Genomic DNA, 12,805 nt, shown 5'->3' with positions numbered 1-12,805 from the left:
AATTGAAGATAAAGGTGAAGAGTGTGTGGTGCAGACTAGCAAAGAGCTGTTGAGTCAGGTGACTCACTACAGGCTTCATGCATTTGAAAAATCAGCGTTCAAAACACCTGGGCAATAAATACACAGTGCCTTTGATATCTTGTCTGCTCAGATGGCTACCTGCTCCCTGTCCCCACCAAAATTCCAGCTGTCTTATTTTCAAGCCTCAACCTACACCTAAATGTTTCTCAAAGAGGAGTAGCAGTTTGTCAGTTTTCATGTGTTCAGGTAGGACTGTATTGTATTGAACAAAGTACCCCAGTCATTTATAAGCCAAAACCTCCCAAATTCCTTCTCTGGCTTTAAGTACCTCAGCCTGTCCTCATGCCTCATGGCTACAAGATACCTCTGCTGTGAGGAAACGCTGGTTTCAGAGGCCCCTTCTGTCTCTTGCCCCAAACTCCAGTCCCTCCCCGTCCTTGTGAAATAATTTGAGTTTAAACTAAGCATACACTGAGAAATCCTTTCAGTGATCCATCTTGCAACATGGGCACCAAGCAGTGTGACAGAGGGGCAGCAAGCTGTGGCTGAGAGCACAGAACTGGGCATTTTAAGTAATTTTGTCACCAAAGCCAATATATCATGTAGTTACACCCTTGTCTTTCTGCCCTGGGAAACACACCTACAGTAGCTACTGTCCTGATTAGCTGTCCTCTCAGGTGGTATATAGGTGTAGGTACTGCCTGCAGAGGCATCAGCAACATTTACATTTGTACCTTGGAGGCTCACAGTAGAGGAAATATCCAGCACACATTGATTGTAAAGGAGCATGGAGCGGGAGCTGTGCCTTGCAAGGTGTAATACTGGGACACAAGATGTCACAGAAGCAGAGCATTTCATTGTTAATGGCATCTTCTAATTCTCTTTTTTTCTTTTACTTTCAGTGTGGAAACAGTGAATGATGGGCAGTTTCATAGTGTGGAACTCGTGATGTTGAATCAAACTCTGAACCTGGTGGTGGACAAGGGGACTCCCAAGAGTTTAGGAAAACTCCAGAAACAGTCTTCTGTCAGCCTTAACACACCACTCTACATTGGAGGTACAGTGAGTTGCTCTGGCCTGAGATTTTTAACAAGTCTTCTCAGAAGCAAATCATCTTCCATTTTATGGAGAGGACTCTCCAGGAGGGCAGAACTAGCAGTTTGTCTTTCCCCTCTGCCATAGGTTGCTACCCTGATCAGAGATCCTGGCAACCACACATCTGCTCTTCTGCTTCATGCTCCAGAGTCCACTACTACGCACCACACGGCCAGCACAGGCTAGCACACCAGACCAGGAACATTGACCTCAGCACAGGCAGTTTCCATGTTACGCAGCCATGGCAAGAGCAATCACTTTTGTCATTTCTAAAGCTTTCAGAACTGGCTGGCACCAAGATGTGGCTGAAGAATACAATGGAAGTATCACAAACAGTCACTGCAAAAAAGCAAATCAATACTCAGTAGTTTTAAATATACCATAAATGAGCTGTATTTTTACTGGAAATTTTATAGAGGTCTAAAAATTTTGGGGAAAATGAAAGATTAAAACCTCTAAACCGTACAGGCTGACTAACAACTTCTTAGCTAACAGTTTTCTTATTGGAAACTGAAGCCAGAGCTTCAATATTAGAAAGATATTAGAATTGACCAAACTTCAGTTAAGAAGTTTGTTCACATTCAGTACTGAACTTTGGGGAAAGGAGGAGCCAAGTGGGATGGGGAACAGATGCCCAGAATAATGATTATCCCACTGATGAGGTGTCTGAATATGAGAGACAGAATGAAGGTCGTGCTCTGCCCAGTTGATTTTTTTTTTGCCAGAACTGCCCCCAGCTCTACTCTGGACTAAATGTTGAAATCTCTCCCTTTGTGTGACATGACTTCTTGGCTTTTCTACACAGTCTATTCCAAATACAAAACTCAGCAGAACAATAATAGACTCAGAAAGTCTTTGGGTTTTTTCTAAACAGATTATTGAAGCCAGTAGTAGTGTTACCGATTTCACTTGGTGCAGGTCAAGCCTTCGGTAAATAATTCCTTTTAATAACACTTTTCTAAAAGAACCCTGAATATTGCCCTTGTAAATCAGAAAACTGGCTGATCTTGCTTTGTACAGAGCTGAACTTTTATAATTGGCTCCTATTAAGAATGTCAGAGGCTATTAAAGAGCATTATGCATCAAAGATAATCTGCTGGTGAGGCCGTCACAATTTCTCCCTCTAGCACAGCAAAAAAGATACCAACACCACAGCAATTTATACACAGGGAATGTGGGATGTAATCATGTGGAAAAGTTTTGTTAATGGATGAGCAGTGTGGATCAATACTAATTCTCAAAAGGTACCTACAAAAATGCATTCACAAGACACCTCTGAGACCTGAAATGAAGAACTACTGGATACAAGAAGCCATGGACTCAGCAGATGCTTTTTTATGGCCCATTAAAATTCTTCTTGCTTCTTTCTGAACCCTTACTCTTCTGCATGTGCCACTCTGCATGTAGCATTCCCATGGATGCCAGTTGCTCTTCCACTTCAGACTATTCAGTTAAAGTAATTGATTAAATTACCCCACAGCAATTGTTCCTAACCTACACTAAGCTTTAAGACAGACCTGAGCCTTCACGTGCCCACAACTTTGTCCGTCTCTCGAACTACTCTACCTGGTCCAGCATCTTTCCTCCTAATGCATGGTTAAACAAAGATGCTCTTTTGGTTTTAAGACCATCTTTAAAAGTGGAGTCACTTATGGATAGCAAATTCAGAGGCCTTGTGCAGTTGAAAATGGAAGCAATTGCTTGTGCTAATGCGGCTATGTAGCCCAAGTGGATGTCAGTGGGGAGGGCATAGCACAACATCCACAAGAATCTACTGGCCATCTGAGCCTGTGAACTCTTCCAGGCACTTGAACAAGATGGAGGATACCTGCCACAAAGACTTGGCCTGGCCTCCTGAAGGACTGTTCTCTGTCTCTAGAGTTCTCCTGCACTAGTTTCAATGGGGTGCACTCTTACCACTCCCTATCTTAATACTGTGATCTAGTAATGCCTAACTACCTTGCTGTATCCCAGAGGTGGTAGCTACCTGCTGACAAGTAAACATTCTTAAACCTTTCAGAAGGATAATTGCTATGAAACTATAGACAGAAGGAGCATTACCTAAGGACAAGAACACATGGCCATCAGCCAAAAAAAAGACCTTTTTTTTTGTCATATATTTCTTAGTGACTTTATTTTTGTTTCCTTTCATTTCCAGAATGAGGACAATGAGACTGTGCAACCTTAGAAAGGTCCTATGCAAATTAATTCTGTAAAGATTATAAGGGGCTGTGACAAAAGAAATATTAGCAATTATAATTTATGTACCATCATTGTAACTGTGAGTAAACCTTCCCTTTTTGTTTTTATCTGAAGGGATCCCGACCTCTACTGGATTATCTTCACTGCGCCAGGGTGCAGATAAGACACCAAATGGTTTTCATGGATGTATTCACGATGTCCGCATCAATAACGAGCTGCAGGATTTCAAGGATTTACCACAGCAGTCACTAGGAGTCCTCCCTGGCTGCAAGTCCTGTAACATCTGCAAGCACGGTATTTGCCGGTCCCTAGAGAAAACAAGTGTGATATGTGAATGTCACCCAGGCTGGACGGGCCCCCTGTGTGACCAGGAAATTGGAGACCCATGTCTTAACCACAAGTAAGCTTGAACAAATGTTGATGGGAGGGTGAAAGCTTTACAGCTAATGCATACTTCACGTTTCATCTTGTAAAAACACTCCTGACTATTTTTGGAGGTGCTGGGGTCCCACATAAAATTACTGACAGTTGTGAGTCAGCATCCACGGCAAACCTCAATTTCCTCCTCTTGTTCTAATGTTGCTCACTCATAGGTCATGCTTTCAGCTGTGACTCTACACATTAAAATACAAAACCTCCTGTTAATGGCTATGAGTTACCTCTGAGGTGGTGAGTGCCTGCACTTATCCAGAGCACAGCTACCTGTGAGAGGGAGGTATGCATTTTAAGGATATGCTCCCAGCAGCATTAGACCCAGTATTCAGAAAAACTCCCTGAAGACCATTACACACTCCAATGTGAACAGTTTTAAATTTTCCAAATAGCTGACTTAGGTATTGCACTCTGAAACACCCTTTTAAAGTGCAAGTTTAAAGGAGAGCATGGAGTTGCATGGGAAGGAGCATGAGTGGAAAGCATCCACAGTTCAAAGGCTCAATAACCGCATCTCCAGCAGAAACACTGGAAGAATAGCTTACTTATGGCAAGTACCCAAGGAAACAGTCCAACGCAGACCAGCAGCCTGCAGAGTTCAGTGCTGTTTCATAAGCAGATGGAAATACTTTTGCTTTGGAAGCTACTTTGGTTGCACTATCTGTGGAAGGGGCTTTTCACAAGCACATAATTCTGACAGGTAAACTGAAACAGTGAATAATCACTCTCTTAAGGGCAGAAATTTAACTTGGCACAGATACCATTTTAAACTTGCTTCTGGGTCTAGTTCTGCAAAGTGCTGAACCCTGGAAGGTGTTGAGAGGCACCTGACAGTTTACAGACCAAAGGTGTGAAGAAACATTCAGAAGCCCAAACTTTTCCTTGAATTTCCAACATCAACATGAAGCTGTTGTGGTTGCACAGAGGAAAATAAGGGAATTCCAGATGTTCACATGATGAGGGATTGTTTCTCTCATAATCTAAGAAGGTTGATGCAATCATGAGTGTAAGCCCCTTTGCTAAGGAAAGTAGCTGTGTGTGTTTTTAATGTTCACATACTGTCCCACCTTTCATTAAATCACTTCAGCCTTTTGGAGTTGTCTCCTGAAAGACAAGCCTTTTGTGTCCAGGGGAGTACGGTGCCCTGCTGGCAGGTGTCTGCTCCAACAATCACAGGTTAATCTCAGTGAGGAAATGCAACTGTAAAGAACAGGTAGTTGACGATAACAAGAGTTATGATCCAAGTACACCTTTGGTTAGTGAGGCAGAAAAACTGGTTTATATAGACTGTGATTCTATCACAGTGTTTTGAATGTCTTGACCTGACTGAAACTACTTTTATTGCTTCTGTTTTTTAGTTCAAAGTTTAATAATTAAACGTACAAGATTCAACATAAGCAGGGAACAATTTTGAAGTACCAGAAAGAAAATAAATAAAAATAAGAGAAAGATATGGGATTATGTCAAGTGGGACCTGATATAGCAAAGGTTTATAAGCTCTGAGCACTTTTTTCTTTGCTGGACAGCATTTTCTTCCCTGTCAGTCCATTCCAAGTCTGTCCCTGTCCCAGAAGTGTGGAGGGTGTCAGAGAGCATGCTAAGGACAAACACCGTGCCCTGTGGTATTCCTCAGAAATAGCAAAGCTCACTGCAAGCCACATGAGCCAGGGAACCCTGCAACTGCTGTGAATAAGTTTGTGCATAGCTTTGCCACAGGAACCTTCATTTATCACACTGTTTTTCATCACCTGATACTATTTGTAGAGTAATTCTGGTAAGGAAGCCTGGGTATGCAGCTTGATTGTTGGCACTTAGTTCTACATGCTGATGCTGTAAATGTGAGCTGTCTTTTGTGGATGCCAAGCGTTGGTCCCTGCTCATGGAGGAGCCTAATATTTTTCAAAGAGATCACTTAGGGTCACAAATTCTAAATGTATTCTCTGAACCTTATCCAGTATTCACTGAAAACTCACAGTTTCTTCAGAGTGTTTGACACTGAACTGCTGGTTTTGGATTAGTATCCTGGAATTAAATGGGCAGAAATGCCAAAACCAAACATCCCTGGAAAAAGGAAGTTTCACATCTAACACAGACCAGCTCTAAATGCTTTTCTTTCTCCAGGTGTCTGCATGGTAAGTGCATGGCGGACAATGTTGCTTACACCTGTAAGTGCATGGAGGGCTACACAGGCATGTACTGTGACAAGAAGAACAATTCCTCAAATACCTGCAGGATTTTGAAATGCAACCACGGGCAGTGTAAAATTTCTGAGCATGGGGAACCCTACTGCGAATGCGATCGTAACTATAGTGGAGAACACTGTGACAGAGGTATGCTTGGCCGCAGGGCCTGGGATGCTGGTCTGCTGCATTTCTGTTTTACACCTTTGATTTTACCTCTCTTCCACGTGACTTGTATCTGGGGGCAAATGGCAAAGAGTAGAAGATAAACCTCAGTCAGCCTCTGCAGAGCAATATGGGGAGGAGAAAAGAACCACACAACAGTTAGCTAGCTACTATCCAAACCTATGGAAAGGGAAACATCTGTAGCAAAGGGTTTTATTCTCTGTCTCCTGAATCCTCAAGGTTTGCTGCTCCTACGATTCTGGAGGGATCTTTAGAGGAGAGGTTGTTGTGAGGTTTACCCTCAGCAAACAACAATCAGTTTTTGCAGTGCTGGGAAGGGAAGTCTTTCCCTGCATACCATGAGCAGGAGCTGGAAGGCAGGAGGTGCTGCTCATCTGAAGTGGCTGTAAAGCTTCTCCACTTGCTCCCTCTGATGCAGCTGGGTGGGTTTCCTGGGAAATCCTACAGACCATGCTGGACTTTCCTACTAGGGCTGGGGCCCAACTCTTCTGCCCTGACCTGAAAAGACTCACTGGAAACTTAGTGAGTTCTGTCTTCATCCCTCCTGCCTTTTTTTGTTCCTGTACAGAAGGAGGGAGCTGGCTTCTATTGCTTTTATTTATGTTGTGCCTTTCCTGTGAATGAACCACAGACTTTCAAAATTCTACACATATGCAGCCTCACCAAAATGTATCTGGCTGCTGCAAAGTGACTGCAGAACAGCACAGACATTTTCAGGTATCCCAGACCGCTAAAGTCATGCAGAGCAGGCTGACCTTTGATCCCAAGTAGACATAGTAAAACTAATTCATATTTTGCAGGAGTGTTGCAGGATTCAGCACTCAGCATTTGTTAGAGCACTTCCAGATCCAAGCCAGCAGGCCTGCTTGGCCTCTGCCTCGCACCGGATATTGCACATTTGTGTAACACAAGCTCTGTTTTGATGGCAGGTACAAAGCAGTAAAAGATTAAGGTCCTGCTCATGCCAGCTGTTTGCCTTGAATATCATTAAATGTACAGGGCTGTCTGCTGATGTTCGGAGAATATCTAGCAAAATAGTTACCACATTTTTTTCTTTACATCTCTGTTGTCTTACCAGAGAATCTCTGCCAAGGCGAGATAATTCGCGAAGTAGTCCGTAAGCAGCAGGGTTACACGTCGTGTGTCACTGCCTCCAAAGTATCCCGCCTGGAATGCCACGGCAGCTGCAGCAACGGGCAGTGCTGCGTTCCTCTCCGGAGCAAAAGGCGGAAATACTTCTTCCAATGTGTGGACGGCTCCACCTTTACGGAAGAACTGGAGAGACACGTGGAATGCGGCTGCTCAAAATGCTTGTAAGCCATTCTCCAGGTTCGTGCCACTTTAATCAACTCAGAAGCGCTATCAAAACAGGACCTATTTACTTTCAGAGTGAAGAAGAAGAAAAGAAATATTAAGTATATTGTAAAATAAACAAAAAATAGAACTTATTTTTATTATGGAAAGTGACTATTTTCATCTTTTATTATATAAAGTATCGCACCACTTTGGGTATATGTATCATATAGTGAGTTATTTTTACCATGAAACTTTTTTAACAGTTGTAAGAAAAAAAATTTCAGAAGTTAAAAGTTTAAAAAAATATATATAAAACCATAGCCTAACAGGAGAAATGTGGGGGTGACTTGATACATATGCACAAAGAACAAATGTAAAGGTGTTCCAAGGACCTGCCGCAGAACTGATAAAGGCTGAAGAAATCTCCAAGGCTCTGGGCAGTTCTCCTAAGAGAGCAGATCCCCATGACTGACAGCCATCTCGCCTGCTAGCCACCCTGAGAAAGCCTCCCCCTCGGTCCCGTGCTCTGCCTGACACTGCCGATGCTGTCTTGTTCCTGTACAGTGGCTCCGCTTGCTGTTCGTGGACTGGTTTCCTATAGCACGCACGCGCTGCCGCAGCTTGAGGCTAACTACATTATTTGACTATTGTAATACTATAATACATTTTTTGCTGTGTATGTTGTATTTATCCTTGTTCACATTAGATTGGTCAGCAACTGTATCTATAAGAGCACAGGCAGCTTTATCCTAGAGAAGGGGACGAAGGGAAAGGAAATGGGGAATATATGTTGCTTTGGGAAATTTGGGGGCAAAATGTGAAATAAGTGTTAATTAATGCCTAATAAATGATGTAGTGCTTTTGTGTAAACTCCTCAGCTATGTTATTTCCCAAGTTTGTGCCTTCTTGCTCCCAGCCTTGAGCCCTTTTTTGTGTATGAAATATAAGGAATGCACTGCTACATAGTTTGTCACACCTTGACACTTTAATTTGCAAAGGTCGTAAAGAGCATGAAAATACTGCAGGCAACAGAACGTACCTGCAGCACAATTGCTTTTACTCCCACTGTCACTTGAGCCATGGGTGTAAGCTGGGCTGTAGCTGCCTGTTCATCCACACACCAAGCAGTTGGCTACTTCTCCACAGCTTTTTAAACGAGCAGAAGTTGCACTATATCCAGGTGAAGGTATTCAGCTGACTTTTGTCCACCTTAGCAGCACTCTTCTCTGCACGAGAAGAGATGCCACAGCTCCATCCCATCCTGTTCTCGTGTTCGGTGCAGATTGACCCATTCAGCCAAAGCTTTTCCATCTGCGCTGCTTCATACCCTGCACTTGTATCTCCCAAAGGACTCCCATTAAGTTTAGCTGTGTTCAGAGCAAGTGCTGAATAGGTACTTGAAATGCAGGGATAAATTCTCACTGTGAATGTGAGGCAAAAATTGACTCTGGGAGTGCATTTGGTTTTTGGCAGGGCTACCTTTCAGGGTCAGTAAGTACATGCAAAGAGTACCATGGATACCTTGCAGTTTCTCTTACATTTTCAAACATCCCCATCAACAACTGTTCCATTATTAGTGTAATTTCTTTCTTTTCCTAATATAGCAAGTGTTATGGTCCTTTCTTCAATTCCTCTTTCTCTAAGAGAGGCAAATTCAGAGCTTATTCTTTGCAGCCTTAAACTCCTTTTTGGAATGCTCACTGGTCACCAAAAAGATTTCAGATCAGGGGCTTCAGCAAGGGATGAGTAGGAAAGTTGAATGAAATAAAGAGGTTTGTTTACCTGGAGCTTTGGAAGGATGCACAGAATGCAGCCCTGCCCTGACAACTACAAATGTTTATTTGCCATTAAAGTGACTGTCTAGCTATCATGCAACCAGGAAACTCTAACATGCTTAGCACTTTTTTGCTATGCCAATCTCTCCTTAACTGCAGCAGTTCACTCATGTTTCTTTGTTACTACCAGAGCAACTTGAGCAGAAGGGACATAATCAATATAATAGCCATCTCACAAAATAAATATCAGTATGTGCAGCCTGCAATGAAGGAAACATAAAACAATCACTAGTTAATGTGCCAAACTCTGACTGAAACTGTAGAGCTCAAGAGCCAGGGAAAAACTAACTCTGGTTGCAAGTACTATAGGCTGCTTATTTTGAATATAACGTCAGAAGCTCATAGCAGCTGGAGTTTGTTGTGTGCAACAAAAATGACCCAAACCCACAACCTACAAGTTTTAAAAATTTGTGCAAGTGACTGTAGACACTTGTGCAAATACGTGTCCGGCACACCACTACCATTAATGTTTTTTTCCTGCTTAAAACACATCGCAGCTGCTATGGTGCCAGGCAGAAATGGAGACTGACCAGGGGCTTACGAGCCCTCCGTGGGCTCTGCTGCATGCCACTGAACTGCCAAGGCCTGCAAAAACACAGCCCCTCTTGAACACCACCCGAAACTGTGTTCGCTTTGTCCCTTGAGCAGCAACGTGTATGGGAAAGAAGGTGATATTTACTCATGGCCTCGCATCTGCTGGAGGGTGCTTTAAAAGGAATGACCTTGACTGGCAAGGCAAAAGCCATCATCATCTTGTTAACACAGCACTCTGGGATTTATTTATGCAAAGCCTCGCAGCAAAGTGACTAGCAACAATTCAGCAAGGCTGGCCCTGTTCCTGGCCCTTTTCTGTCAGGGCACGTCAATGTTAAGAGTTGGGATAAAGAACTAAGAATATCTATTTTGTAACCAAATGATGCAATTTTTGTATGCTTTTAGGCAGTACTTGCCATTGGATAGTGATGCTTTATGTCAATGATTCTCTGACTTGCTATAAAATTATTTTATGTTAAGAAGAAAATAAAAAGCATTCAGATGTGCCAAAAATGTGAGGTTAACTGAAGTGTAATTAGTTCTGAAAGTTTGTCTGTAACCTGCCTATTGTTACAATAGATTTCAAGAACTGCGGGTACAATGCAGTAGTTTTTACCTCTATAAAGTTTTAATATAAAGTGAAGAAAGATGCTTACCCTTAAAAAATGGCAATGCAGACTGGTGTGAACTGATGTATTTTATTAATGGAGTCTCATTGTGATGTAAGTTTAAATAAATTGTTGGGTTATGGAAGATTGTAACATGCCTTGTGATGCAGATTATTTCTATCTGTATTTGAGTTGTTGAGTCTGACCTTTTAGAGTAGATGAGGTAGCTCAGGGAAAACGATGGGGGAACTGCACACATTCCTCTTGGACAAATCCAGTCAGAGAATGGCTGTAGTTAAATGTAGTATGAACACTGGTTGCATGTTTTTGTGGCATCACAACCTAATCTTTCAGGAGTCTTACACACACAGATTAACTAAGCCACATAGTTTTTGGGTGTGGGCACTTCTTTTCAATACTTTTTTTGCTGCCTTTTTTTTTCCCCCACTGTTTGAGAAAGGCCTGCAGCAAAAATACCCTCATTAACTAATGATGGAGAAATGGAGAAATATTGGGAACTGGGGTCACAGGAGGTCTGACTATGGAAATGGAAGTCACACAGCCAACAATTCATGACAGGGAACTCGTGATGTCCTAACACGCATATATTCCAAATTTGCTGCCACACCTCTATAGCTGATTATTATTAGTGGCGTAGATGTAACAGACCTCTTCTGTTGATCACATTCCAGCCTTAGCACAGAATAAAACAAAGCTCCTACCTAGTCCTCAGCCTTCCCTCACCCGTGCCCCTGTGTAACGCTGAACTATTGCTAATTATGCTTCAAACTATGGCCCCTAGAGTTGGCTTTGCCATTCCATGCAAAACTGGTGACACCACTCAGCCAATAAAAACAATCAACCTTAATGAGCACATCATTAAGCCTGAACTATGAAGGTTAATTATATAATTGTAGCAGATGGTAGCATTTTCACCTAAAGCAAACCCAGCTGAGCTCACTAAAAAAGCTAGCGGGAACTGTTCAAAAATTTCTAGGTACTGGCTGAAGTAACTGGTTTGCACTACAGTTATTTGTATTGCTCGTGGCTTTGCAGTGCACAGGCTCCTCAGCAAGCATTCAAGCAACTGCAGCCCAAGGATAAAATGCTCTTGTTAGTGCTTCTGCTTGCAGTGCTCTAGGTATTGCTTTTTATCCATTGGTCTGAGGCAAACGATGCCAAGAAACTGTCTATCCTGCATTCCTTTACCTTGGTTTTGTCTAGTCATCAGGGAATACATGGTGTTGCAGTTTGCAGGGTGTTTGGCTGTAGGTTTTGCATTGTTCTCTGGGGGTCCTGTCACTTCTGATCTCTGTTACCTTTTTTACGAGTTACTTCCCAATTCCTACTTCAGCTTACACAAGACAGCCTCCCAGTTCAGAGGGCCAGAAAGGCAGAATTTGCTTAGTTTTGCCAAGCCCAAGGTGCTCTTGAATAATCCCTTGACCAGCAAGATGCCAGGCTGGATCGCTGTGGGGCTAGTCCAGCACCGTTCTGTGAGCTGAGCCAGAATGTTTTCCAGGATGTGCTCTATAGCTTTTTCCAGCACTGTTCTGTGAGCTGAGCCAGAATGTTTTCCAGGATGTGCCCTATAGCTTTCGAGGCCAGCTGATGTGAATGCCAAATAAAGTGCCTCAACCGACCCTTGGGCCCCCCTGCCGAAGCAGGATGGGAGCCCAGAGAGGGTACTGCCAGCCCTGGTAGGAGCCTTCAGGGTCTGTGGTGCACACCTGCACCTTCCAGCTCTGCTAGCCCGGACCCAGCGCTGACTCACCTCATGCTGCCAGCGCACGGCTCTGCTCCACGCCCGGGGGTGACCCTGATGCCCTAGCGCTGCCGCAGGCCCTGCTGGGTGGCCATTCCCACCCGTGTCGGGATCCCCAGGTGTTGAGGATTGGTTAGCTGACAAGGGTCACATAGACATACTGTAGATGGCTGACCAGGATTTTGGGAAATGTCGGACTCTGTTAGTCTGAAGTGCTGGGGTGGTAAGGACACGCTGTCCTTGACTGCAGCTGCTCTACGATAACAGCTTGCTTACAGTCAGCTAAGGCATGGGAACTTAAGGGAGTAAGTAACCAAGAATCAGGAGCTAGGGGAGGGGTTGACGTTTAGGATAGTGACCAATTAATTAGTTAAATTACAGAATATGCATGCTCTCATTAAGAACTGTATATAAGTTGTAGTCAAAAGCATAATAAACGGAGGCTTGATGATCGTTCATATTGAGTGCCAAGTTCTTCCCACCGCGACACCCAGGCAAGTCACTCCCCCCGGCTAAGACTGCTCTATCCCCCTCCCGCTGCCGGGCTGCGGCCGTTCGTCTCGTCACTCGTCGGTACGGTTGTGTAAAACGCAGAGTGCGGAACACCGGCAGGAACAGGGCTGCCCCCACACCCCGCTCCGGGCGGGGCGC

At 43.6% G+C, this 12,805-nt stretch overlaps 1 protein-coding gene across 1 annotated transcript; it reads left to right on the top strand.

The window, feature by feature from the left end:
- Positions 1-923: 923 nt before the first annotated feature.
- Positions 924-7,687, top strand: LOC104525221 (slit homolog 3 protein-like; the record flags this gene model as incomplete). The annotated part of the gene is made up of 4 exons (XM_010168307.1): positions 924-1,078; positions 3,433-3,718; positions 5,872-6,080; positions 7,195-7,687. Coding segments are annotated over 4 exons (889 nt in total), but the record flags the coding sequence as incomplete, so codon positions are not given.
- Positions 7,688-12,805: the final 5,118 nt, after the last annotated feature.

This window comes from Antrostomus carolinensis, unplaced genomic scaffold, assembly GCF_000700745.2.
Source record: "Antrostomus carolinensis isolate BGI_N321 unplaced genomic scaffold, ASM70074v2 scaffold45685, whole genome shotgun sequence".
NCBI lineage: Eukaryota > Metazoa > Chordata > Aves > Caprimulgiformes > Caprimulgidae > Antrostomus > Antrostomus carolinensis.
This window is presented reverse-complemented; position numbering and strand designations above follow the sequence as displayed.